The 27,837-nt window shown below is 32.6% G+C and overlaps 3 protein-coding genes across 5 annotated transcripts; 1 reads left to right on the top strand and 2 right to left on the bottom strand.

The window, feature by feature from the left end:
* Positions 1 to 82: 82 nt before the first annotated feature.
* On the bottom strand, positions 83 to 4,430 carry LOC140041050 (uncharacterized). The gene is made up of 4 exons (XM_072087421.1): positions 3,472 to 4,430; positions 3,160 to 3,297; positions 2,737 to 2,922; positions 83 to 2,051 (listed from the first exon to the last, which is right to left on the bottom strand). The coding sequence occupies exons 1-4, from the start codon at positions 4,273 to 4,275 to the stop codon at positions 1,572 to 1,574; spliced, it is 1,608 nt and encodes a 535-aa protein (XP_071943522.1). The 5' UTR covers positions 4,276 to 4,430; the 3' UTR covers positions 83 to 1,571.
* A 1,933-nt stretch (positions 4,431 to 6,363) lies between these two features.
* On the bottom strand, positions 6,364 to 13,826 carry LOC140041051 (ataxin-7-like protein 3). The gene is made up of 11 exons (XM_072087422.1): positions 13,714 to 13,826; positions 13,011 to 13,191; positions 12,286 to 12,401; positions 11,997 to 12,013; positions 11,495 to 11,663; positions 10,818 to 10,891; positions 10,215 to 10,292; positions 9,344 to 9,506; positions 8,382 to 8,477; positions 7,145 to 7,299; positions 6,364 to 6,704 (listed from the first exon to the last, which is right to left on the bottom strand). Exons 2-11 carry the CDS (start codon positions 13,071 to 13,073, stop codon positions 6,574 to 6,576), a joined length of 1,062 nt encoding a protein of 353 aa, XP_071943523.1. The 5' UTR covers positions 13,074 to 13,191; positions 13,714 to 13,826; the 3' UTR covers positions 6,364 to 6,573.
* Positions 13,827 to 14,001: 175 nt separating this feature from the next.
* Positions 14,002 to 26,924, top strand: LOC140041048 (cytoplasmic dynein 2 intermediate chain 1-like). 3 transcript variants are annotated; one of them, XM_072087418.1, is made up of 27 exons: positions 14,002 to 14,099; positions 14,717 to 14,938; positions 15,594 to 15,803; positions 16,008 to 16,067; positions 16,360 to 16,764; positions 17,026 to 17,115; positions 17,779 to 17,880; positions 17,988 to 18,050; positions 18,252 to 18,320; positions 18,641 to 18,668; positions 18,795 to 19,018; positions 19,405 to 19,516; positions 19,822 to 20,028; positions 20,551 to 20,627; positions 20,809 to 20,832; positions 21,235 to 21,311; positions 21,434 to 21,509; positions 21,882 to 22,145; positions 22,539 to 22,590; positions 22,838 to 22,904; positions 23,000 to 23,078; positions 23,749 to 23,815; positions 24,017 to 24,075; positions 24,189 to 24,234; positions 24,569 to 24,746; positions 24,872 to 24,944; positions 25,197 to 26,924. In XM_072087418.1, the coding sequence occupies exons 1-27, from the start codon at positions 14,085 to 14,087 to the stop codon at positions 25,308 to 25,310; spliced, it is 3,060 nt and encodes a 1,019-aa protein (XP_071943519.1). In that variant the 5' UTR covers positions 14,002 to 14,084; the 3' UTR covers positions 25,311 to 26,924. The 3 variants fall into 3 exon arrangements, with proteins under 3 accessions (XP_071943519.1, XP_071943521.1, XP_071943520.1); XM_072087420.1 differs by lacking the exon at positions 17,026 to 17,115; XM_072087419.1 differs by lacking the exon at positions 20,809 to 20,832.
* The last annotated feature ends 913 nt before the right edge of the window (positions 26,925 to 27,837 follow it).

Below are 27,837 nucleotides of genomic sequence, written 5' to 3'. Positions count from 1 at the left end.
AGTATTACTTTATTTGAACAGCAATGACCACTTATTATTTTTAGTTGATTTTTTACTTTTTGGAAAGTACAATATTGTGCTATAAATAATTGTATAGTTTAATGCTACTATAGATAGCATTATTTGTATCAATGTTTACTTATGATTCACTCAACCATTAGTATGAGCATGGAGGAAATAACACTTATTGCCTCTATGGTATAACAATGGTGTTACAGTAGGCCCATGTTATTAAACTTTACTCTCATCGAGTTTCTCCTGTTTTTTTTTTCTCTTTTGTGGTGTTCACCACTACTCGTACTCAAAGGACACTATATCAATATATCTTCCTATTCATTGCTATTCTGATTCCAAAGCGGCCCCCCCCCCCCCCACACTTTACCTCCTTTCTCTCCTGTTTACTGATCTTTCCTTTTGTACTGCAGAATACTACAACAGACATCAATGCAACAATCGAAAGGGGGAAAGATTGGACGCTGAGAGCAAAGTTTAATAACGTATGCCTACTATAACACCATTTGTTATACAAACAATACTAACTAAAGATTATTAGTAGCATTTAACTATTTATAACTCCAACTCCAAGCAATTTAACAACAGGATGCTGAATATCATAAAAATATCTAATAAGGAATGTTACGAGTTCTTCCATTGTCCTGTTGTGGTTAGATTGCCTTGGTTGAAAGCACAAAAACATGTTCACGCTTCAGTTAGTTATTAGTTCGGTCGCAGATAAAATCACACGATCACAAATTATGTAATATTACGAATGAGTAAAGCACATTAGTGGGAAAGTAAAACATCTTCGTAAACTTAATGTCAAATATCGTATTATGTTTATTGTCTTTTTATGCTACAAAACGTGCGCCAGTTAAAGATACTAATTATCGGTCTATCCTAGCTCTACAGTATTGTACAATATTTACATTCACTGTACATTCTTTTTTTAAATTTATATTTTACGTGTTAAGTCGAATTGAAAATGTTTTATAAAACGGTTGATTCAATCAAAATTACATTTAGCCTACATTCAAAGTAGGCCTATATTCCAATGTTCCTGGTGGTTCAAACTATTTTATTATTATAACAACCTACTAATCAACAAACTCCCCAATTATTAGGTCTAATTAATACCTATGCAACCATAGATATTCGACATAGTAATCGGTTGATATCTTTTTGACTTATCAAAAAAAATGTGATAAGTGAGCAAATGCAATTTCCAGTTTATTTGGACAATAAAAGTTATCTGTATCTGTATCTGTAAACAAATCAGCAATTATTAATATTAATTCACAGTAGGATAAGTATTTGAACACAATTGAGATATGCCTATACTTATACAAAACATCAATGTATCCTAGCATATAAGGAACAGTTAGTGCTTAATGTTTAAAGAATTTTTTTTTAAAGTATGGCAATTTCTATGAATTTCATAGATAATATAGTACTAATCTAAAATGATTGTATGGCCTACAATTTTATATTTGCTAGAGGCCTATAGAGAATCTACAAAACAAAACTCTACAGGAAATCTTACAGAGGTTAGACATTCGGATTGTCACAGAATTTTAAAGAACATCTTTGTAAGGGTTCACGCACATACTGGGTGGTGCAGAATAGACCCTAGGGCGATGTTTGAACTGTCTCATTCTTGCAATTTTGCCCCTTTGGGCAATTTCAATACAGGCGTTTTTCCCAAGTTTAATTAGCAGTATTTCCAGCTCTTTTAAAGCATTCGGTACCAATAATTGCCTCTTGCTACACTCGATTTCCCACGTGTTTAGCAGCAGAATTGTCGGACTACTACTTGTTCGACAATTTTTAGGAGCTTCAAGCCAATTTATATATCTTGCGGACATTCCCATTAATTCTGCCAAGCCTCGATAGTCACAAGGCCTCGGTTTAGGCTCTCCTTTTCTCTGAACTATTGTTAAAACATCAAGTTCCATTGACAGTTCCCTACGCATTTCAGGTGATAGAATGTGTGTTTTCAGCGGTGAACATGTAAATTCGGGTTCCTGGTAAATACGGTGATCAGGTACTTCAATCTATTGTAAACATAATACACGTACGAATACTAAAATATAATGTTTAATTGCTATTTGTATCAGAGTCAACAACATTTACTTGCTTGTATCATGGAGGTATATTGTTGTATGTTGTTGTGGTAGGCCACTCGTGGAGGTATAAACTAATTTATAACACCATGAGTCACTCGACTATTGAATGGTAAGAATAATAATAAGGGCCTACTCTGTGCCATTGCTACAAGTCACACACCAGGCTCATTCAATATCCTAAATATTTGAGCTGCTAGCTTGGTAGTTTGCTTGCCTTCCAATCCCAAGGCCCAGGATTCAGTCCGGACCTAGTGCCAGGGTTGTAACGGACACTTTAAACTCAACTCCATAAGACTCAAACGAGACTAAGTTTATAAGCACGATAAATGAGTTTATCCGTCCTGTAGGGCCTAATTGCCGATTTACTCGCTGTTGGATGCGTATGAAATTTTTAAAAAGGAAGAAAAAAATTGAATAATAACTGGTATAATTTTATGATAATTAAAAGCGAAACAAGAATATAATAAATATAAAACGATAATAATTATTTAGGCATGTACCGTATCGAAATATCATCGAAATAAATCTCCGAAACCAATAAAATAAAAATAGGTCTTACATTTAAGATATGGCGAGTAAGCATATTTATAGTGTAATTAAATACATAACGTACCTTATAAAACGTTTTACTGGGTGTGTTATGTGCCTTAGTGAAAGCTAGTTTAACTCGTTCAATATGAATAGTCTTGCTACCAACATCAACTTGGAACTTAAGGCAAGCTGTAGTACTTAAACTTTCCAACACAAATTGGCGATGGATATATCCCAAATCAGACAAGACGTCATCGACACAGATGCTCTTAAAAAAGAACATAAATGATTATAAAAATGTTTGGTTATCTTTGCAGTTGTCTTTATAGTTTTCAATGTACAGAAAAAACAAATAAATGAAATGTGTAGGTCTATCACCCATAGACTATCTATCTACTGATATACGCGGTACTTAGGGACAAAAAGTCACAAATCTACCACGATCTCCATAAACTTAGGAAAAGTAGGACTATCTAATAGTTATATAACAAAAATGTGTAATTACATAGTGAGTTGGTTCCGCTAGGCAGCCCACACAACCAAACATTTGTAAAGTGACCTCGTCTTGTGGTTGAAACAACCCCATTTTAACTGGGTTTCCCATTTTTCGAGATCCACGTTCGGATTCTTCTGTATTCACAAGCTGAAATAATTTTATAAGATTTATACATTTGTTAATTAAATTTAAACTTTAAATTTTGAAAATAGAGCAAAGATTGAGTTGTCTGTTTCCTCAAACATTACTTTAGCCTAAATGAGGACTATTTTATGGATGCAGAAGTTGGATGGCCTGTAGATAGCATAAAGTATTATTTACCTTTAAAGCACAATATGTACTGCAGAATACTCGAAACAAAAAGTAGTGTTGGTCTTGCTGTTCTAAAAACGCGGTAACGTAGACGGCTTTGCATTTTTCTTCCACTGTCTGCTGAATTGCGGGTACTACAGCATTAACTTTGATTCCGGTAAAGTGGTTCATATGCAGCATTATTTTGCCATCTTCCAAAAAGAAATAACCATCGGTTGTCGTGTCAAGCGACCTCCACTCCAAAGGTTTGCCAAGTTCCTGAACACTGAGTTTCACTAAGCTTCTTTCATCATCTTGTGATTTTGGGTTTGGGAATCTTAACAAAACTGAGTTATTAAATTGCAGACCAGGAGGGCCGCAAATGATAACATCATATTTAACCAAGTTATGATGGACTGAGTCTGCATACATAAATACATATTCTTCGTCAACGTCTGACAATGATCCTGGCGGAATATAAAGCTGAATGTCTCCATTTCTTATCTCAAGATGACCACCTTCTTTACCAATGAGTCCAATGGTAAACTTACCATCTGTACTTATTTCTGAAAGCGGGTCGTTCGAAGATACAAGGGGTCGACTGCTTCGTTTCCACTTAGTGTACATTTTCTCACACCTTTTAGATATCATATTTTCTTGATGTTCCACACAACTAATCGGTTTATGATCGGAGCTGCTAAATAGTCGACGTTCTTTAGATACAACATCGTCTAGGCCTATACATTCGGCACATGTCTCTTGTTGTGCAGCTGGTAGTGGTACTGCATTCGTTGCATTCTGTGAATCTTGCGATGAGGTTGTCGAAACAGACATCTTTATTCTTCTTTACTGATCTGGGTTGTGTCCGAAACAAGATCACATTTCATTACGTGAGAGCTATAAAGCCTACTATTATATAAGTAGTCTTTAATTTTAACTTTTTGGAAAACACAGATACCATCCAGGGCATGAACAAGGTAATCTTCTTATATCCGGTAGTTGGGTACTTATGACGTCTTCCCAGGGAAGTGTTCATAATGTTTTTCATTTTATGTAAAAGTAAATTGTTGCCAGAAATTTATTTCCTTTTTAAAACAATAACTCTTTTGTTGTTGCTTAGTCATGGTACACAAGTAATGCACTTTGAAATACCAATTTGCCCTTTTAAAATGTTCAATCAGGGAGTTGATAATAATGCTACTCCCTGGTTCAATAACATACTTTGTTTTTCTTAGAGCAAAGTTTCGATTTTTAATCATCGTACATGCATGTAATAAAGGTTAAAGGAAATTATTTCATTTTATTTTAAGTTTATGTTATCCGGTAGATGACTATTATGACCTCTTTTTTTAGGGCAGTGTTCCACCATCTACTTTCTTTTACATATAGCCAATATGTATTTCTTCTTTATATTATTAACAAATCTTCAAATGCTCATGAAGTGAACAAAATGAAAAAGTATATTTCAAAATTGAAAAAAATAAATAAATAAAAAATTTTTGACCATTATTTTATATTGTTTATTTAGATTATATTTATTTTAATTTAATTTCAATTGTTACATGTTTATGTCATATTGTATATTTGTGAGGGTCCCTAATGATCAGCTTCGGCTGGATGGACCAGGGAGGTATAAAAACAATTATTTGTATACCTCCCTGGATGTACAACCCTCGTAAAACATTGTAGAAATAAAAAAATTGTAAAAACATACACACTTTGAATTGTGTTCTTTTTTTACCTCTTCAAATCACATAATTGATACTAAAATCCAACATATACACAACACATGATATCATAAATATATTTGCTTGAAATGTTTTAATTCATTGGTTAACATTCCAACATAGAATTCATTACATTGTTCACATTTAAATTACATCATCAAACAATCATAATGTGACTATGAAATCGATTGAAATAGTTGTCTTGATGTAGAGTGTTTAAAAAACTGCTTTCTTTCGAGTTTAAGGTATATAATTCACTGCCATGTAAAATATAACCTGCCTCAAACTGTTTATCTGTTGAGTTTAAGGTATATAATTCACTGCCATGTAAAATATAACCTGCCGCAAACTGTTTATCTGTTGAGTTTAAGGTATATAATTCACTGCCATGTAAAATATAACCTGCCTCAAACTGTTTATCTGTTGAGTTTAAGGTATATAATGCACTGCCATGTAAAATATAACCTGCCTCAAACTGTTTATCTGTTGAGTTTAAGGTATATAATGCACTGCCATGTAAAATATAACCTGCCTCAAACTGTTTATCTGTTGAGTTTAAGGTATATAATGCACTGCCATGTAAAATATAGCCTGCCTCAAACTGTTTATCTGTTGAGTTTAAGGTATATAATGCACTGCCATGTAAAATATAACCTGCCGCAAACTGTTTATCTGTTGAGTTTAAGGTATATAATTCACTGCCATGTAAAATATAACTTGCCTCAAACTGTTTATCTGTTGAGTTTAAGGTATATAATGCACTGCCATGTAAAATATAACCTGCCGCAAACTGTTTATCTGTTGAGTTTAAGGTATATAATTCACTGCCATGTAAAATATAACTTGCCTCAAACTGTTTATCTGTTGAGTTTAAGGTATATAATGCACTGCCATGTAAAATATAACCTGCCTCAAACTGTTTATCTGTTGAGTTTAAGGTATATAATGCACTGCCATGTAAAATATAACCTGCCGCAAACTGTTTATCTGTTGAGTTTAAGGTATATAATGCACTGCCATGTAAAATATAACCTGCCGCAAACTGTTTATCTGTTGAGTTTAAGGTATATAATGCACTGCCATGTAAAATATAACCTGCCGCAAACTGTTTATCTGTTGAGTTTAAGGTATATAATGCACTGCCATGTAAAATATAACCTGCCTCAAACTGTTTATCTGTTGAGTTTAAGGTATATAATGCACTGCCATGTTAAATATAACCTGCTGCTAATAGATATATGGCCACGAAATACAAAAAGTCCTGCAACATTTACAAGAAGTACAATGTTTAGTTTTTGTACAACTTGTTCATATAGTACGTCATGCCATTACCAATATTAGTCTTTCTTTTTGAGGCAAGTATAAGCATTACCGAACCACCACCTCATTCAATGGTCGTGTTCCCTCAGTCTAATGCATCATACCCTTGCTGCGATGGAATTTGTATATGAAGAGGTGTTTTGGATTTAGTTTTTTTTCGTTGGGTTAATTTCGATGACTTTTTACGTTTCTTTGAACCACCACCGTCATTTGAATCTGTGGAGAAATTATTAAAACAAAACTACAAGCTGCAACAAATTCACTGTCAACAGAATATAAATATTACACTGATTAATATATGGATAATCAGTAAGCACTCATAGCATTAGGCTGTGGATGCACCATTCAGGGATTTGAGCATCCCTGCCCCTGATGAGCTCCGGGATCCCCTGACCTGAGGGGAAAGTACCTGTCAGGGTCCCCAGTTCACCAGTACAATTTAAATATTTTGATAAGTAACGTAGCTCTTATTCTCAATAATTAAAATGAAATAAAGTGTATAGCACGGTATAAATGTGAATCTCGAGTTCACCAGCAGTGAAGTCAACTGATACTAAGTATCCATCAATGATGGCCATTTGTTGTCAGAAGACGACGGCTACAAGAACAGTAACAGTAAATACTATAATCCACTATTTTGAAATCATCAGACTTACGTATTGTAGAAGTTGAGTCCGCGGGAGAAGGGTTTGTGGAGCCAGTGGGGGCAGCCTCATACTGTAATCTACTCAACGTATCCCGTAGTGCTTGTCCGTCACCATCTTCATAACTATCTATGTCAACTTGTATTTCATCCCCTTCTCCTGTTCCTCTGCAAAACAATTTTTAATAGCTTTTAACTTCAATACAGATCATTAAATAGCAGTTACTTGATAATAAAGTGTTGTGCCAGAATTTTTGTTATGAGAAAATCCTAGCGTGACAAAGGCAGGATTTGAACCAAAGACATTGGTAAGCAAGCAAGATAAAGACTACAACGTAATAATATTCATTTATTCAACTTTGTCTACAAAGGTAGCTCTAACAGCTGACGTGAAGAGCCCCTCTTAAAAACAATACAAAAATATACAAACAACATTCAAACATAAAGATGAATAAAGAAGATTATAAACAGTTTTAAATCTCAAACAGATTTAAAAAAAGTTAAAATTCATACATGTACAATAAATTAGAAAAATGTTAAAATTCTAGTTTTTTAATTTTGCATTTTCACGCTGCTGCTCTAGCCCGCTACGTCACACGAGATGACTCATTCATTAGATGAAATCAAGCAGCTTTATAGTACTACACTTTGACATTTTTGTTAAAATGGAAACTCCACTATAATTTATTGGTACCACCTGTTGAATCCAAAAACGGCTGAGAAAAGAGTCTAACGACAAATCCCAAAGCATTCTGGTATTTATGAGTCCCATGATATAATTCGCTGTCAGATAATCATTGAATTATTATCAAAACAGTCCATTGAAGTTTTTGTTTGTAATAGGATACTTGAAGTATCTAGGCGTGATGAAGTGACCCCCAGACTTGACCTTAGCAATAACAATAAGCGAGCAGCGTTTTTTGTAAGAAATATTCTTGTTTAAATATGCAATTGTAATTAATAATCTTTCTGGAAATATAATTAAGACCTTTATTCAACACTAATTTAAAATAACTGTACCAAACCACACATCTGAAGACAATCAAAGTATATTGATCGAAACGTCGAGAAACTCAACAGTTCTTTTCAGAACTAAATATACGTGATGTACTGCAAACTTTATATCAACATGCATCAAACCAAATAATAATTAAATTAAATCTTTAGAACGTATAATGACAGTTTTTACATTGAACTATAAATACTTTTCAATACAAAACAAATTAATAAATTTACTAATGTGAACATACCCTTCAAATCTTGTTCTAGCATCAGTATCGGGGGTCAATAACTGTTTGCGAACCCCCCTCCTCTGTTCATCTGTATGCTGGGGACATCTTAGTGACCTGTGTGGAAAGAAGGAAGATTTGATCTAAATGTTACCGTACAAATAAAAATTCTATAAATGGATGGACCACCATCGTTAAATATTGTTGAAATAAACAAATATTTAATTTTATATAATTCCACTTACAGATCTTCTATTCTTTTTTAAATGTTGCAATATTGTTTGTAACTTTTATAGTATTCTCAATGAATTTTAATATCTTATTTTGCCAAAGAAGACAATTTTCTAAATTATACATTTTTTACGAAATATGGTAAATCTTTGTCTAAAATTGCTGTTAACCACCCACTCATCGTTGTGCATATTATATATTTTATATGTATGTATTTGTATGTTTTATCAAGGCCCTTACTGAACATGAAAGGAAAACAAGGAGATAAAATTACAATTGAAACGGGAATTCATACATTTATACAAAAACTGAAGATTGAACATAGAACGACGAGAGACAAGCGAAGGAAGAGAGACAGACAAAGGAGGACAGTGACAAGTAGAATACACAAAACGAACAAAACGATCTTGGACTCTTTGAAGACGGGTACTATGAACAGACGAAAACGAATTAGACACAACACTACAGTATTCAAGATGGGGACGGACAAGAGAAACATATAAATTAATATATGTATATACAGTATAATATTAATCCAAAGGCAAATTACTGAAAAAAATGACAATGCTGTGGGTATCAGTGGCTGGATCTCAATGGAGATACAAAAAAAAAAGGCGAAAAGCTAAATCAAAACGATAAAGTAAATAGCCAGAAAAGTTAGCAGAGCTTTCGGGCAACACTAGCCCTTCATCAGTGCAAGTGAGGGAATTTGGATAAAGTCATAGCAGTATAATATTATGTATATTTCTTACTTTGTGCACATTTTTTTTGTGTGTTCTGAGATGACTCCGCACGTAGACATGAGTAACTGCTTACGCTCCTCAAGAGTCATTGTTTCTAGCCGGTAAGAATTTGACCCCTTGTATGCTATGACACCAGCAGCATCTATACCACTAGACATCTCATTATTATGCCCTGTAATTAAGATTCAGATTTATTTGATCCTTGCGTAAATTCATGTCAGGCACAATCGCTCACATAACATTTATGATAACATACAAATTTTATATAAGTAAAATAAATATAAATATAAAACAAGTAAAGAGTTGTAATAATGATACACTATACGAATAAATAAATATTGTTAAATATAATACAATTGTTGGTATTTTAATGTGTATTATTTCAGTGATGATTGGTTGATGTGTGTAAAGATCTGTCTACCCTGTCAAACGAGTTTGACAAAAAAATTGAATGTGCCCAAATATGGTATTAATATACCCAAATATGGTAGTGATATGACACCATTATGCCCATATATGGGCACGTCACATATTTTTGTCAAATAAAGTTTGATAGTGTAGACAGAGGTTTAGGGTTAATCAGGACTGTAGACATATGTTTAAATTAATATTTGAAATGAAAAAACTGTAGTGTGAATTTATAAAGCAAATTTTGTCATCTATGTGTTTTCAAGTGAAAAGAAAATAATAAATAAAGCGTTTCAATGTAAAAGAAATTTCAAGTCTAAAGCTCTGTCTAATATTTTGACAAAAAAAGTGTGATGTGCCCAAATATGGTAGTAATATGCCCAAATATGGTAGTGATATGACATCATCATGTCCATATATGCAATACACAAATGTTGACACAAGAATCTTACTGCTCATTCATTATACTCACCATTTCTACTATTTTTTGAAAACTTAGATTTTAGACGTGGAGAATTATTGCTTAGCTTTTCCCGTTTCTTTTTTGTATCTGTTAAAAAAAATAAACAACCTTTAGTTTACTGTTGAATAGTTGATAGGAAAAGCCAATGAAAAGAATTCTAATAACCAGGTGGTGTGTAAACTATTATTTTATTAGTTTGTTATGTTAACATTTTTACAATAATGCGTTTACTGTGTAATTGTGGTGTGGACGGAAGGTTAATAAACATAGGCAGATTCAACGTAAAAGATAGGACATTAAGTTAAGTTCAGCACATCATTTTACAATAAGGTTTATCGCAAATAGCTTGACTCCTTGCGAGGAACGTCATTGCACAATGCATGATGGGAAGAGTTTGGGCGCAAACATCACAACGCGTACATACAAACAAAAAATCACGTACGTACGCAGTGTGACGCTTGCTTCCAAATCCTTTCCACCATGCTTAGCGCACGCTATTTGCTATAAACCTTATTGTTAGGCCCTGAGCCCCGATTTCAAAATCCTGGATCAAGTGCTGACATAATATGTAAGGGTGAGTAGCCCTGGGAAGGTTTAGTTGTAAACACTTACTACGTCTGTCTGGATTGTATGATAGATCAGTTGATTCATCATCTTCATTATCACTTTCAACTTTATTTGCAATTCTAGAAAATAATTCATAAAATATAATAAGTAAAAAGGGTAAGAAATTACAATGATTATTGCTTTCATTACAAATCATTTCCACATGAAACATCTGTGTCAAACAATGTTATGGTGGTTTAATGCAAACAGCAACTGAATCTAGTGTTTAGTTAGCAAAGATTTAGCATACATGCTAATTAAGAAAATAAAAAACCAATGCTTTGCTGGTCATGTGAACAGAAGCTTTTGCAAAATTTAATGTTATAATACAGACAATACACTGCATGCATAATATAACACAGAGTCAATATTGCATAGGTTACTAACTATTCAGTGAGAATTAGCATACAGTATATGTTGCCCTGGTTATGCAAATTAGTCTTATGATTATGAAGCAATCAACTGACAATATACTTATAGCTTCTTGCTAAAGTTTGGCGCCCACTAGGAGGCAGCGCAAGGAAATAGATGCAATGCAAGCGAGTTGACCAATGACAAGCGGCAGTACGAATAATTCATCGCTTGTGATTGATCAAATCCCTTACTTTGCGTGACGTCGATGTGTTGTGTCTCTACTGGGAACTATATAATAATTGAAATAAAAGTTGAGATATTTAAATTACCTTCTACTAGCTATACGACTACTGTTTCTGCCCATTCCAAGACATTTTTCTAGATGTGGTGCAAATCTTGACGCAGCTAAGTTACGGTCACAGTTAGGACAAACACATTCCAACTGTTTCTTTTGTGGAGGGTTTCCAAATACATCCAAACCCTCTTGTTGTACTATTTCTGATAATGAAAAATAAGCAATGGCTAAACAAATTTAAAAAACAATTATTTTAAAAAATCCTTGTGCCGCTTGTTTTAGTAGTTTTTTTCTGGCGATAGTGTGGAATTTCTGTGAAATTGCTAAGATTTGAATATGAGTTTGACAAAATATGGTAGTGATATGACATCATTTTTCACCATATATGGGCAAATCACATTTTTTCGACACATAAGTTTGATAGTGTAGACAGAGCTTAAAAAGAAGGGACACTATTATTAAAGACCTCAGGGACACTATTATTGACATTAACAATTTATTATTGACACACATATTATAGATTCTGTCATACTTACCATAATCTTTCTGCGAGCTGCAAAAATTAATTAAAATAAAAATAATTATTATCATAGGTTTGATGTACAAGGCTATAAAAAAGTTTAGTTCTGAATTATATTGTATATGTGCATTATTATTCCCCTTTGTTTGAAGTTTGAAGACCGCGTGACACCTAGTCGTTGAATAAACCCGGACAGATTTGATTAATTATAGTAAGATTAAGGACAGAACATGATAAGCTAGGTCACAATACTTAATATTTAAACGTAAAAAGGTTAATAATAAAAAAGATAAAAGATTTCTTACTCCTCATCAACCTCGTCTAAGAAGAATGTTCCTATTTTGCATGATCGGTGAATTTCAAAACACAAGCCAAGTGTTACCTCATCAAGCACTTCATTGAACACATCTTCAGTGTATGGCTGTAAAAACGACAAATAACAAACATTAGTCTATATAGTAGGTGACAATTCAAACACTTTTATTAAAGAAGTCTGTGTAGACTTAAGCTCTATTTACACTATCAAACGAGTTTGACACGAAAGTGTGATGTGCCCATATATGGTGGTCATCATGTCTATATATTTTTTGTAATGGTTGAAATATTTTCCATTAAAGGGTACAGTGGCCCAGCCAAACACCATGATGGTCCAATGGTGAGTGAGATATATTTTCTATTTCTATTCAAAGATATATTTATGTTCAAACGGAAATGTTTAAAAAGAGCAAAGAAGAATTTGATATGGACAGTTAAGCTCTGTCCACACTATCAAACTTGGTGTGATGTGCCTATATATGGAAATGATGATGTCATGTCATGGGCACATCACATTTTTTTTGTCAAACTAGTTTGATCATAGTGTAGACAGAGCTTTAGTCGAAAAAGTTGAAAATTTAATAAATGAATGGAAGGCAGAATCCATATTTAATCTTGATTTTTGTTCCAGTAATGCCTACAAAAAAAAACAGAACGGTATTGAATTGATTATGTTTTATTTTTACAAAATGTTTATGTCGACCAGTATTCTTACAAGGAATGGGTTTTCTATGCTTTCACTACCATCGACGGAAACAGCAGTGAGCAGGCCTTCCATCAGAGACTGGGTTGAGAAGCACGCTGAAGTTACTAGTAACCCTTCCAGCTCTACTTTAATTATTTAGCAAATCCCACTAAAAATAGATCTTGTCATCACATCGTACGCATGTTGAAATCTATGAAAGAAAAAATACAAAGCAACTGAAATCATTTATGCAAATTTAAATAATTAATCATAGGAGCTGAGAAGATTAAATAAGTTTTTAATTCTAAATCTTTGAATCATCTAGTTTCAATCTAAAAGCATACACTGTACTCATGACTAATTTCCTTCAAAATTAAAATATGTAAATTATAATGAACAATGAATAAACAAAAACATTTATTAATGATTTTTTTGCTGAAATGAGAAATCTTATCAAGATTAAGAAGAGGTGTCATTTTACAGATTGTAGGCCACAAAGTTCTATTTTTTATGTAATGTCTAGACTAGGTGTGTCAAATAGGAACCTACTTCAAGGGGGCCAAGGCTACACACAGTCATCATATACCTGCATTTGCCACAACCTTTTATTATACAAATTTAGATCGGATCGTCGGCAACAAGAAAGGAAAAGTCCTTCTATGAACATGTACGTGAAATATATTTTTTAATTGTATATTATAAAGTCGCCTAATTTGTTTAATTACTAACCAACCTTATAAATCTATACTTTTTTGTTACAAATGTCTGTTTTCTTGATAATTCTTACGTTGTCCCATACAATAAAGTACTAAGATAATTATTTTAAACACCAGATCCATACAAACCACAATCAAAACATTGGTAATTCCTGCATAATGTCAAAGGCTATGAGTAGGCTCTGTCATAAACTTTAAATAAATAAATTGCGATCACACTCGATATTGAATATTCTCGGCCATTCATATATTACAAATTCCTGATCGAGGATCGGTATCCAATATACAATCGCATGCGCAGATCACTCATTCCACCGTCCATGAAAATAAACATCGGCGTAAACATGATGATTTAAGTTGATTTAAAACCTACGTTTGGTTAAAAACTATGCCTTCTGAAAGGGTTAGTTCATTTCATACATTATATTGTTACTCACAAGTGTTTAATATTAATAATGATGGACTTTAGCTAGCTAGGCCGGACGTAGTTTAGAGTAAGCCAGGCTGGCTCTAGCTAGGGCTAGGCTACTACTACTACTAGCCTAACTAAAGGCCTAGTAGTAGTAGTAGTATAATATTAGTAAAGTAGGCCTGCCTGCCACACGGACGGGCTGGAGAGAGCAGAGAGGAGGCCAGGCCATCAGGAACGGTTACCCCTAGCAGATGACAGAGTAACTAGGGTTGGGCCTAGCTAGGCTAGTACAAATGTTTGATTACTAGGCTAATAGTAATAATAATATACATATTATCCTAGCCTATATAATAATTTTGAATTTGCTACATTTTATTATGTTAAAACTGAATAATAATTAATATTTGTAATAATATTAAATATGTAATTAATAATCATAATAATAATATATTGATGTGTTTCAGGTACTAAACAGAAAATCAAAGATTTTGATTGTTTGAATTTCCTTACGCTACAAACAAAACTGATATATAATAGTTTTTCAAATTTGTATTCATATTGTATATATTATTTACTATATAGCATTAAACAAAATTCTATTCTTTCAGCGTAAAAAACTGGTAGATACATGGGGAGAAGATGAGTTAAAGAATTCTATGAAAGAGACCAGAAAAGAAAGATCTAAAGAGTCGAGAAGTAAACAAGATGGTGAAAGAGATGACCATGACAGGCGAAAAAGAAGAGACGAAAAGGGTGGAAGTAGAGGAAAAGACAGACATGAGACGACAAGAGATAATGAGAATAGAAGAGAGCACAGTGGAAAGGAAAGAGTAAGCGATAAATAATAAATACAGTAATTCCCATCTGGATCTGGATGAATACTGACAAAGGACCACATGGGTATATGCGCCAGGGGGCTGGTCTCTCGGTGTGCAAACATCATACTTAACTGAATTTGTTTTATAATTTTTTATTTTTTTAAAATTTATTAACTTCACAAAACTGACCAAACAATGACAAAAAAACAAACAAACCAACATCCATACATTAATATACATAAATCGATTGCTGCATTAAATTGAAGCCCATGACTTGGCAGTACATGCTATCAAGTGGTGCAATAGTGATTGTACAATCATCTAAGTTTGTCCAAAGTGTTGATTTAAAGGTTTGTAGTGATGATGCTTGTTTAATGCATTCTGGAAGTACATTCCATGCTCTTACAGTACGCGGAAAAAAAGAATATTTGTATTTGTCTATTGAATATCTCGCATTTGACAAGTTAAAATTATTGGAGTTTCGTAACACTCTTGTATGAATATTACTTGTGTATGGTGGTAGTATTATGGCTGTTTTTCCATGCCATGTTTTGTATAGAAGAGATTGTCCCATGCTGTGTTTATTCATATTTCCCGAGAAATAAAGTTTACTGTTACTGTGTACATGATAGCATATTTTTAAATACAATATTCTATGATTTTTTAGGATATTAAAGACCGAAGAAAACCTAAAGATGACGATGATGAAGAACGAAGACGACGGAATGAAAGGAGAAAGGAAGAAGAACGAACAAAATCAGGAAATCCTTCTGATGATAGGAAGAAAAAAGAAGATAAAGAAAGATCAAAACATGCAGATAATGAGGATGAAGTAGGGACTTCGGACAGGAAAAAAGAAAGAAGGCATCGTGATGAAGTATGTGATTTTGCTTGCCAGACTTTGTCCCATGGGCCTGACCTACAGTAGTCTGGTTAAATTCACAGTGGGGTAAAATGGCCTTATTGTGTCTAATTAAATTTTATGGAATCAGGGCTATCATCTAACTGTCATGAACAGCAGATATTTAAATTATCCAATAAAAATGTTTATTTAAATAAACGTACTATAATTTATTTACAGACTGAGGAAGAAAGAAGAAAGCGAAAAGAAAAAGAGCGTGAAAAGAGGCATAGAGATAGGGTAAGTAATGCTTAGGCTGTTTAAATGTCAGATGGATTATGTTTACTGTACTTGTGTACTTTAATATCAGATTTTAAATATTATGCTTTAAAATTATGTGATTGTTCTAAGTGAAATCGCTGAAAGCCATACTAAACATGGTGATGGAGATTATTCCCTGCTGAGGCTCAGAACATTGTTAATGATATTTCTGAAGTACATTGCTGGGACAGAGGTTTATAGAGCTATTATTGCAATGTTTTTGTTGTTATTTTTGTGCTTATGCTTGTGAATATGTCATATGTATACACAGGAAGCTGTAGAAAATGGTAGCAGTGATAAAGGTAAAAGAAGATCTGAGAGACGGAATAAAAATCATGAGGAGGGCAGTAGCAGGGATCGAGAAGAAAGAAAGCGAGATGAAAGAAAACGTAAAGATGAACAAGAAAAACATGAAAACACTGATGAAAAGCATAGAAGGCTTAAAGAGAATGAGGATGATAGAGAACCTAGTAAAAATAAAGAAGACAAAGACAAAAATAAAGATAGGAGAAGATATGAGAGGAAGGAGAAAGACATCGGTGAGAACGGTAGTAGAGAACGAGATGAAAGAAAACGAGATGAAAAACATAGACGGAGAGAACATGAAGATGATAAAGAACGTAAGAAAAATAAAGAAGAAAGAGAACATTCGGATACAAATAGGAAAAGAAAAGAGGTAAACATCTGGGAATTGAGTGACAACATCTTTAACAAAATCTAAAACATTTTATCGATATATATATATATATATATATATATATTTATAGTGTACACATAAAACATAATTATTTACACATGTTTACCTGTGACCAGTGTTTACATATTCTTTTTCGCAGTTGATGTAGTTCTGAATGGATTAAAATTATACCAAAATAAATGAGAAATCCACTTTAAAAAAAATATATAATTTATTTTTTTATTATCAAATTTGAAACAGAATATTGAATGTAAGGAAGTTAGCAGAATAGGCGAGAATTCCGATGACCATGAGATCTTTGGACAAACATTCATCATTCAGCAATCCCCCGTAAAATTTGCTTTATTTTGTTTGATTTCTGTTTGTTTTTCTTAAGCAAAATCATGAAATAATTAGCTTTGCTTCTATGTACATGTATATAACTAAAAATATTGTTTTTCTTATGTCAATATGCTATTGTTGTTCATGAGAAAAATATTCTATTTATGCCAGCTATATTTTTTGATACAGACAATTAAATTGTCCTGTTTTTCCAAAGTTTACCTTCTCCTCTTTTTACCTTACATTCTCCAATTTTCACATCATCAAATCATCTTAATTTATCAAATTTGGAACTTGCCAATAAACAGTTTTCTTTATTTTTCCTCAATTATAATACTAATGCAATAAGGTGATTGGGTGCTATTTAAAAGGTTTGTTTGATAGATAACCGAGTTACGCTCACTTGGGAGGTGATCTTTTATAAACTCACATTCATTTGTTGAGGTGATTGGGTGTCTTTTAAAGGTACTTGGTAACTCTCCACTTATTTGTTGAGGTGATTGAGTGATGTCAAAGTTGTTTTATAAACTCACATTCATTTGTTGAGGTGATTGGGTGTCTTTTAAAGGTACTTGGTAACTCTCCACTTATTTGTTGAGGTGATTGAGTGATGTCAAAGTTGTTTCACTCTCCATTGTTGAATTAATTTATTTTCACTTTTTGCGTAACTAGGATGATATCAAAGTTGAGAAAGAAACTGAAAAGAAAACTGAAAATTCAAAAGCAACAAATAATCATGTAGATAAAGATAATTATGAGGATGATGATTTTGAGGTAATTTTAATTGTTTTCATAGATTAATTTTAAATTATAGGATGACACATCTTGCTATAATTTCTTTTATCAAATTATGATTTATCATATTTGTTGTCATTTTTCAGGATTATGATGATGATGATTTTGAAGATGAGGATAATGATGATTCTGAAAAAACTACAGCTACAGTAAGTAATTTAAATAAGCCAACACAGACCACCTAAGTTCTTAATATATTATATGGGCACAACCCCTTTTTTTCTCACAAAAGTTTGATAGTGTAGACAGGACTTAAGACTTAAGAGTATCTATTTTGTTTTCAAGTACTGAGAGGTGGTGCTCAAATATTTTTAGCTTTTTGATAATATATTTGTTATTTATTCTTTCAGAGCTCTGAGTATGATGATCTACGTAGAGCAATAGCTGAAGAAAATGAAGCATCACTTAGAAGGAGCCTGGTAAGTTATAAATTGCAGTAAAATAATATAGTAAGCTTTTAAATGTATGATGATCAGGACTGTAAAGAGCTCTTGTAGATGATTTCAGCCGACATAAAGCTCTGTCTACACTATCAAATTTTATGTGACAAAAAAATGTTATGTGCCCATATATGGACACGATGATGTTATATCACTACCATATTTGGGCACTAAACACTTTTCTTGTCAAACTAGTTTGATAGTGTAGACAGACAGTGTATATTATTCAAAGAGCTAGATGCTATTTATCGATTTTTAGATCTTAAATTAATTTTACATAATGAAATTATTTCTTTTAGGAGCCATCGGTATCATCATCACCATCATGTAAGTTAAGTTTGAAATAAGTTGTTGCTTAATAATCTCTTGGTTGTCAAGTTGTGTTTTGTTGATGGTACTAACAACACAAAATTCACAATTTTAAATAATTTTTATTAAATTCACTTTTTAAAGCACGACCTACAACATCTAGATCATCTGGTCGTACATTTGTTAATTTTGTTGCTGCAAAACAACGTCAGATTAGCGATAAAGTTTCTCAGAAAACTCGTAAACGTGGTCAGGAGCTTATGGCTTTGCTTGACCTAGATGCAGTTGGCTTTGATGTACTGGACATGGCACCGGTCAATGAGTATGATCTTTATATTAGAAGCTTTGGACAGTCCAATACAAAACAGGTAAGTGCTGGGTAGTCCAATAAGATAATATGTTGTTGTCAGTGTCAGAGAAAGTAGTGCAACTTTATGTTAAATTGAAATAGAAATTTAATTCATAATTCATATACAGATATTAAGATAATGGTTTTGTTTTATAATTTGTTAATTAATTATTTTCTTTACATTTTCTAAAACTAAATTCTTGTGTTGCAACTAGTATTAAACTGTTAAATAAAAGTTCAAAATAAATTTTTTTCAAAGGCCATATTATGAATTATGTAAAGGTTGAATATGGATCTTATAGATTTAAGATGTGTGATTTCCCCACACAGGATGAATAAAGAATTGGAATTGAATTATGTAACACTCTGAAATATATTTAAATATTTGTTATACTATTTTTTTAGGCTTATGCACAATGTAACGAAGATAATTTAGAACGTGAAATCCAGACTGATGACATTGAAATGGAAACAAAATGGACGCAGCATCCTGCCAATGATTCAAAGGGCTGTGGCGGTAAAATAAGCAACTTTGTTTTGTTGAATATGATTGACTTTAAACTAAAAAATTGGAAGTCTTATTTCTAGATTATTAACCTCTATCATGTCTACACCATCAAACTAGTTTGACAAAAAAGTGTCATATGCCCAAATATTGTAGTGATGTGCCATCATCATGTCCATATATGGGCACATCACATTTTTATGTCACATAAAGTTTGCTAGTGTAGACAGAGCTTTAGATGATAAATTTGTTAATGTGTGAAATCTTGTTTTAATCTTTTTGTTGTCAATCAAACATGTATGAAAAATATATTTTAGGAGAGACGTTAAATGAAGATGAGAGGTCGATATTTAAAGGAGAAGATTCCATGCGCCTCGCACACTTCTTAGAGAAAGCATCACGTGTAGTGTGTACACTCTTGGAGGAGGAAGAAGCAGCCAATCACCTTAGTAGCCTGCAGTCAAGTAACTTCTGCTTCAGTCAGGGATTCACTCATTTAAATATGCAACATCCTTTTCTTGAAGGTATGGGTAGGTTAAAGGTTATCTTGGGAGCATAGAACAAATCCATAAATTACTCACTTCTTTTCTTTTATTTACCCACAAATATAAACATTGTAACATATATAAAAGATAATATATGAAGGGAAGTGCTAAAAAATAGTTAAATAAATCAACTTCTGATGAATGAACAGAATTCATACTTACAGTTCCATTTACACTATGAAGTGTTAATGATCGAGAAATAGACCTCAGCTCAATTGTGTGGTATCCAAATCCATAGCATCTCGCCTGCAGAAGAAGAAAAAATTACATTTTGAAAGGGTTTCTGGTTGTGTCTTCTATGGGGTCGTCCCACTTTTGTTTCATTTTGCTGTACACATTTTTACATATCAATATATAGTTCTCTATATAAACATCACAGGCACAGAATATGTATATTCCCTTGTATTATTAAAATTAAAAACATTGTCCATCTTTGCTTGTCACATGCAAGTTTTTAAAGTGCTTTTGTAATTTTCTTATCGTTTTTGTGTAATTGTTTAGGTCGTGATGTGTTACAAGTGCAGTTTCATCCAGTACAAACCAGTCTATTGCTGACAGCTCATACTTTACCTAGACTTGTAAGTAAAACTTAAAATGAGAGCAATAGTACAACAATATACAATAAAATAATAATAATAATAAATCAAAATGATGACAATAATATTTATATAAACACGCTCTATTCTTTGTTACAATCAATTTCCTCATGTGATTTTAATCATTTTTAACCCTCTGTGAAACCTCTGTTTAATTTTGAAGGAGGAGGATAACAAATTAAAAAAGGTACACTGTTGAATTTAATTAATATATACTGCATATATTGTAATAGTGTAATATTATCCAAAGTGTTATAAATACTGTAAATTGATGCTCATAAAACCCATTTTAACATTGTGTATGTCTAGTGCTTGCTGCTTTATAGTATATTAATAATATTGAATTTCAATTGTTGTTTTTTTTCAGTTATATTTGATGTTTTATTGATATTCTAATCAATATTGTCTTTAACCTTGTGCTTATTATATAGACTTGCTAAACAGGCTACCTTTAAAGCAGTAATCTTTTAATTTTACATTTTTCGCTCTTAAAATTGTATTTTTGCTGTGTTTTAATTATTATTGTTTATTAGCATTACTATATAACAATATAGTGAAATCATCAATTTTTTAAATTTTTTTTTTGTAGTCAAATTTAAAACATAACCTTAATGGAGCTGGTCTTATATGTTTATGGAATCTGAATATACCAAATAAACCCCAAAGGTATGAGATCATTTTGGTTTTTATTTTGTAACATTCTTATATTTAAATCATAGTTACTATTGACTACGATTATAGATCTAATGAAAATCAAGTATTGTATATATATTATATCCTATTTTCAGAGTGCTTTCATGTCAATCATCAATTACTTGCTGCTGTTTTAGCCCGACTAAAACGTCTTCTGTGTTTGCTGGAACAGTGAGTCAATTTGTATTATTTGTATATAACTAAAAACTCTCCAAGAGACCAGGTTTTTCTTGAGATCCAAAAGAAATGCCAGCCTTTCTAGAAAAGCAGATTATTAAGCCAGTCTAAAGCTCTGTCTACACTATCAAACTAGTTTGACAACAATTATGTGATGTGCCCAAGTATAGTAGTGATATGACCAAATATGGTAGTGATAATGACATCATCATATCCGTATATGGGCATATCACATAAAGTTTGATAGTGTAGACAGAGCTTAAGGGTGTTTGGTTGTAAGAGTCTTTAATCTTCTTGATATGCAAAACTTTGTCAATGTCAATGATTTAGTAGGCTTTCAAAGAAAAAAACATGTATTTTCTTCAGGTTGATGGCTCAGTAGTTGCATGGGATTTGAGGGAACCTTCCACAATGCACTCAACATTCCATCTTAGTACAAAAGCAAGTATTGTTGATATTCAGCCACCAACATACAGCACAGATGGAATATCTAATGAAGATAATCATCATAGTACAGTAGTCTCAATCCAGCCAGTAGTCTCCATAACAGACAGCGTTCAGTCTACTAAGGATGAAGGTGTAGCATTCCAGCTAGCCTCCATGGAACAGAGGGGACAAGTTGTTTTCTGGGTGAATAAACTGTACATTTATACTACAGTTGAAACCCCTATTAAGGGGGCACTTTTAGGACAAATAGTCCACTTAATAATATGTGCAGTAGTGTTAAGCTCAATTCTACACTATCAAACTAGTTTGATGTGCCCAAATATGCTATTGATGAGCCCAAATATTGTAGTGATATGCCCAAATATGGTAGTGATATGACATCATCATGTTCATATTATGGGCACATCACATTTTTTTGTAATATAAAGTTTGATAGTGTAGACAGAGCTTTTAAAGATTATTTGAATTGAATTTTAAACATATTATATTCCCCTCGTTTATTTCACAGGAAAGTCCCAAAGTAGAACAAATAAACGATTCTGAATTAGTACATGTTCTACATTTGATTTTTTGTAGGTTGTGATTGAGGTAGACAAAGTGGACATTGCAGGATCTCAATCTGATCTAGGTCGGTTTGTGAAATTCACTTATTGAATTAGAATTCTAGAATTATAATTTTTGTATGCGTTTCATTTTTCTGATAAAAATAATACAGTACATATCAAATCAAAATAACATTTATTTCCAAATAATGGTGGCGTCACCAAGAAAGCAAACGCTTGTGTCAGGGACGCCCTAACAAAACGGACAAAAGAAACAAAAAATATATAAAAATCACAGAAATGAAAATAACATATTATATCTCTGTTTCTTAGGCCTAGTTCCAGGAGGTAAAATCAAATTAATGAAGAGCTCATCTATATGTCTCAAAGACCCACGCAGGTAAGATAATTTATTTTATCTGACATTAAATAGCTACTGCATGTCAATCAAATAAAATAAAAATTTAAAAAAACTGCCTTTTTTTTAACCTTTAGAGATGTGAGCCATCTTTCTGTACGTCATTTACATTTCTCTCAAACAGACGCTAATCATTTTTATGTTGCCACCGATGCAGTGAGTTACTTATCATTTTGTATTATTTATATTGTCATATTATTATAAATGTTCGAATATATAAATTTATTTTAATTGTATCAATACAAAAAGCTTTTTGTAATAAGATAAATAGATTTAGAGGGCCTCTTCAAGTCAGCTGTACTGTTGGCGTGTTTTTTTTTTCCAGGACGAACGTGGGCAGAAATCATGAATAATTCATTACCTTAATTATTTTCTATTATAAAGAATTGCGAGATAGCTGATCTACTCCCTAAATATACTAAACCTAACCCTCTAAATAATCTCTCTCAACTATAAAAAAAAAACATGTTCATGAAAGACCTCGAACCGAGAGCTCCAGTGTAATAGGTTAAAGCCTTTACCACTAGACTAAACATTTCGGTTGGCAAACGCTGTTTACACTAATTATTTAATCTCTCTGCATGCTTATATAGCGCCCTCTATAATGTTCCCTATTATGTCATAATTATTCATGAATTATTCATGATTTCTGCCCACGTTCGTCCTGGAAAAAAAAATTACGCGTACTGTTGTAGTACAGCTGTTAGAGCTACCCTTTTGTAAAACAAAGTTGACTAAATAAATAGAATACCGTATTGTATAAGTCATATTTTGGAATCGCATAATATCGTTAAACTTAATGTGTTTTCTCTCTTCATTTTTACAGGGATACATTATGCACTGTACACGCAATGGCACAGCTGATATGCCCAGGTTATACCATACACAAATAGGTAATTTATACATATAATTTACTTTAAATGATGTGACAATACGATTCTCATGGTTATTCTCATACAATAAAACAAACATTTTTAATGATGCTAATTCTATTTGTCTAAAGCAGATAAAACCCAACTGAAACTAGAGAAACTTTAAGAAACATTTTGTCATCTTTGATTTTATTCACTGAAAAATGGATCTTCTTATTTCAGATTTTCCAGTAGATATCCTGGCAGTGGATTTTCATCCGTTTGGTTTACCCTTTTTCCTGGTAAGTTATAATTTTAAATATTCAATGAAAGATATTATATGAGAATTGGATATTTTGTTGTGTTGTCCCTTTTCTTTTTTACTAGTAATAGTAAATGTTAATGTTGTTTTAAGGTTGGGTGTAGAGATGGATGCATTCGTCTACATCACACTAAATCTGGTAAGTGTACAATGCATTGTCTAAAGCTCTGTCTACACTATCAAATTTGACGTGACAAAATGTGAAGATGTCATAGTACTACCTGTAGTTGGGAATATCACTACCATATTTGGGCATATCACACTCTTTTTGTCAAACTAGTTTGATAGTGTAGACAGAGCTTGCTGAATAGCTTTTATTTATGTATATTTTTCATGATTGAATCATAAAAATATGCTTTTCACTTAGTATTTCAGAATTACAGTATAGATCATATAATCTCATCCCTTAATCCACAGTAACAATAGTTGTCCTATGAAAGTAGGCATAAATCATTGTTTTGTTTATTTTACAGAGTTCCCTGTAGTCACATGGTCAAATTCAACCAATGGGATGGACCTGGTGTCTTTAGCATGGTCTCGTAGTCGACCAGCTGTTTTCTTCTCTGTTGACGTCACAGCAAAAATGTTTATATGGGATTTATTAAAGAGTGACAGCAACCCTATACGAACTGAACAGTTTAATAATAAAAGGTGATAATATTATTTAAGTAATAAAGGCCAATTTACACAGACAAACGAAAACCGCGAAGCTTGTCCCACTTAGAATGAATTATTTAAGTTGGAATCACCATTATTTGTTGTTGTTGTGATTATAGGTTAAAATGTTTATCATTGTCAAATGATCACAGCGCCACCAGGAGGGCAAGGTCTGAGAGAGAACCTGAGCTGGTAAGTTACATTCTTACGAATTTAAAAGTAAATAAATGTACGTTAATGTTTATAATACAAGAATACTTTAAAACTCTGTCTATACTATCAAACTTGACAAAAAAAGTGTGATGTGCCCAAATATGGTGGGGATATGCTTAAATATGGTAGTGATCTGACATCATCGTGTCCATATATGGGCACAACACATTTTTTTGTAACATAAAGTTTGATAGTGTAGACAGAGCTTAACATTTTGAATGTTCTTCTCAGGCTGTATCAAATGAAAAAGGAACCGTAGAAATTCATCGGCTAAATGAACAGTTTTCACGGGCAGAACAGGATGAGCTAACTCAGTGTAAGGAATTCCTGCAAGCATTGATGTGAATGTGAATTTTAAACTGAAACTCACATGTGCCATAACCCCAAGCCATGTGGACACAAATTAAATGATTCACCTTCTAGAACTTAAAATGAAGGAATCATTAGATTGTTTCCGCATACAGTGCCTTCTAGCTTAGAACTAAACAAGGAAACATATTAAAGCTCTGTCCACACTATCAAACTTTATGTTACCAAAAAATGTGATGGGCATGATGATGTCATATCACTACCATATTCACATCACACTTTTTTTGTCAAACTAGTGTGATAGTGTAGACAGATCTTAAGAAAAAGTGAGGTGCATAGTTTGTGTTAACGAATATGGCTAGCAGTGAACAATAAAATATTAGTAATAATATTAATAATAAATGTTATATAATCTATCATAAATCAGCTCATGTTGATTATTGGTACACCCTCTTGAAATGTTGTGAATTAAATACATTTTATTGCTTACATTCATCTGGTAGGTCTATGGCATCCCAAGTCCCATTCATTATTCTAGCTAGGCCCCCTGATACAGATCAATTTGAGATAGGCCTAGCTTTATAAACATACCTCCTGCTCCCTGTTTGCCAGAAATTGACTGCCTGGTTGTGGCCTTTGGTTCTTTGTTTTTGTGGTTTGGTCATTTCACATTCCAAAAACAAGTATTTTATACCAGTAATGACTTAAAAATTATCATTGTATGAACTGTCATACTCCATGATCTTGCAACACAGTTTTGAAAAATGCATGTGCTCTGATTGGTTGAATCTTTAGAAATTCAATAGACATGATAGGACATTAGTTTAATCATTACATTTGGTATTTCTGTCAAACAAATATTTGTTTTATTTCTGTCTTTAAGAGTTTCAGTATCAAAGTAGGGCCTAGCCACCCACTGATTTAAAAACTGAGTAGAATATGCCTCATATACTGAAATGAAATGTGTAGTTGTTAGTAATAATAGCGTTGGGGTATAAGGGATAACAACTTGCCTTTAGCTTCAACTCTATCAATTATGACTAACAATAAATGGAGATTGTTATATAATGTTTGAGATATATTTATCACCTTGAAATGTTTAAATGTTGTAATAGATATATTATTTATTTTGTATATTTCAACTTGGCAGCTTATTGCAATACAAAACACACAAATGACCCACGCTGTTTTGATATAAAACAGTTTTATTTTAACTGTAAAAAATTTTTTTTTAGTATTTTATTATTCCGTCCAAAACAGATGTACGAAATATTAGAATAATATATGGAATATATGTAAAATTTATTGTTTTATTCTATGCAAAAGCATATTGTAAGAAGTCCTCTTATAATTCAGGTACCGTATACAATTTTGCGATAGAAATCTGATTGTGTGGGTTGTAGATCCATGTATATGTTGGTGGTGATATGTACCTTTCCAGTTGAATACAGACACAATATGGAGTCCTATTTGTTTATTGACATCCAGACACATTATAAGTCCTATTTGTTTATTGACATCCAGACACATTATAAGTCCTATTTGTTTATTGAAAATAGTATTTATTTTGTATAAACATGGAGAACATTGCAAATGTAATACAGATATGTATATATTATGGAAACTCGGTTTGTATAACTAATATTTTGAATGAAATTAATGAATAAAGTAGAAAGATAAAATATTTAGTATTTGTAATCTTCATTCATTTTAACATATTTGAAGAAATAATGTTTTTCTCATCAAGAGACAAGATATGACAAGCCAGTATTTTTAATGCCCAAATAAGGAGCCTGTATTTAGTCATCCTCCTGCAGTACTTTGCTCTCTTACACCACTTATTCCAATTTAAATTCTCATTTCCCAACTCTCCCAATACTGGAATCTGGACCTCAAGAAAAGTCTGGTTTTGGGAGAGCGTCTGGTTGTCAACGGTTCTAAATTCATTTTTACCATTAAACACACATCCTGAATACAGTACCTGACATTTTTGGAAAACCAGGCATATTAGGCCAGCACTAAGATGTTCGATATTGGGAGAGTTGTACAGTAACAGTTACATTATGCCAGCCCAAAGGTGTCCGGTATTTGGTGAGTTGACTGTATATATATTTAGATCTTATCAGCAGTAAAGGATGAATTGTTCACAGAGTGTTCATGTCTAATAAGCCAATGAAATGCAGAGCCATTCTGTTTAATGTGGTCGTTTCTGGGTGAAAAAAGAAAAATTAAAATGCAGTTCCAAAGGTTTTTTTTAAAAACCATATTCAATGAGGGTGATCCATACAGCTATTGCTGATCATTAGGGACCCTCAGATGTTCACAAGACAAACATACACAAGATGCTCTACATAAACAAAGTCTTATTACAAGTCTTTGGGAGTTGAGTAGTAATTTGGTCCTTAGAAAAAATCCAGACATGTGACGGGACTTCAACCCTGGACCATTGGAGTGGTAGCCAAGCATCATAACCACCAAGCCACAACTCCACTCCGTTGTGGAAGAACCACGTCAACAACTGTAAATAAAGCACATCATTGATTCCAGGTCTTGAAATTGTCTT

The sequence above is a fragment of the Antedon mediterranea genome, chromosome 2, assembly GCF_964355755.1.
Source record: "Antedon mediterranea chromosome 2, ecAntMedi1.1, whole genome shotgun sequence".
NCBI classification, from domain to species: Eukaryota; Metazoa; Echinodermata; class Crinoidea; order Comatulida; family Antedonidae; genus Antedon; species Antedon mediterranea.
This window is presented reverse-complemented; position numbering and strand designations above follow the sequence as displayed.

Coding starts and splice junctions, on each gene's coding strand:
- LOC140041048 (XM_072087418.1), top strand. Junction 18,051..18,251: donor CTGAAAAAACTACAGCTACA/GTAAGTAATTTA, acceptor TTATTCTTTCAG/AGCTCTGAGTATGATGATCT. Junction 18,321..18,640: donor CATCACTTAGAAGGAGCCTG/GTAAGTTATAAA, acceptor TATTTCTTTTAG/GAGCCATCGGTATCATCATC.
- LOC140041050 (XM_072087421.1), bottom strand. CDS start 4,275: ATGTCTGTTTCGACAACCTCATCGCAAGATTCACAGAATGCAACGAAT. Junction 3,298..3,471: donor GTACATATTGTGCTTTAAAG/GTAAATAATACT, acceptor AAATTATTTCAG/CTTGTGAATACAGAAGAATC. Junction 2,923..3,159: donor TAGCGGAACCAACTCACTAT/GTAATTACACAT, acceptor TTCTTTTTTAAG/AGCATCTGTGTCGATGACGT.
- LOC140041051 (XM_072087422.1), bottom strand. CDS start 13,073: ATGGAAGGCCTGCTCACTGCTGTTTCCGTCGATGGTAGTGAAAGCATA. Junction 12,402..13,010: donor GCATAGAAAACCCATTCCTT/GTAAGAATACTG, acceptor TCGTTTTTACAG/CCATACACTGAAGATGTGTT. Junction 8,478..9,343: donor ACAAAAAAAATGTGCACAAA/GTAAGAAATATA, acceptor CTTTCCACACAG/GTCACTAAGATGTCCCCAGC.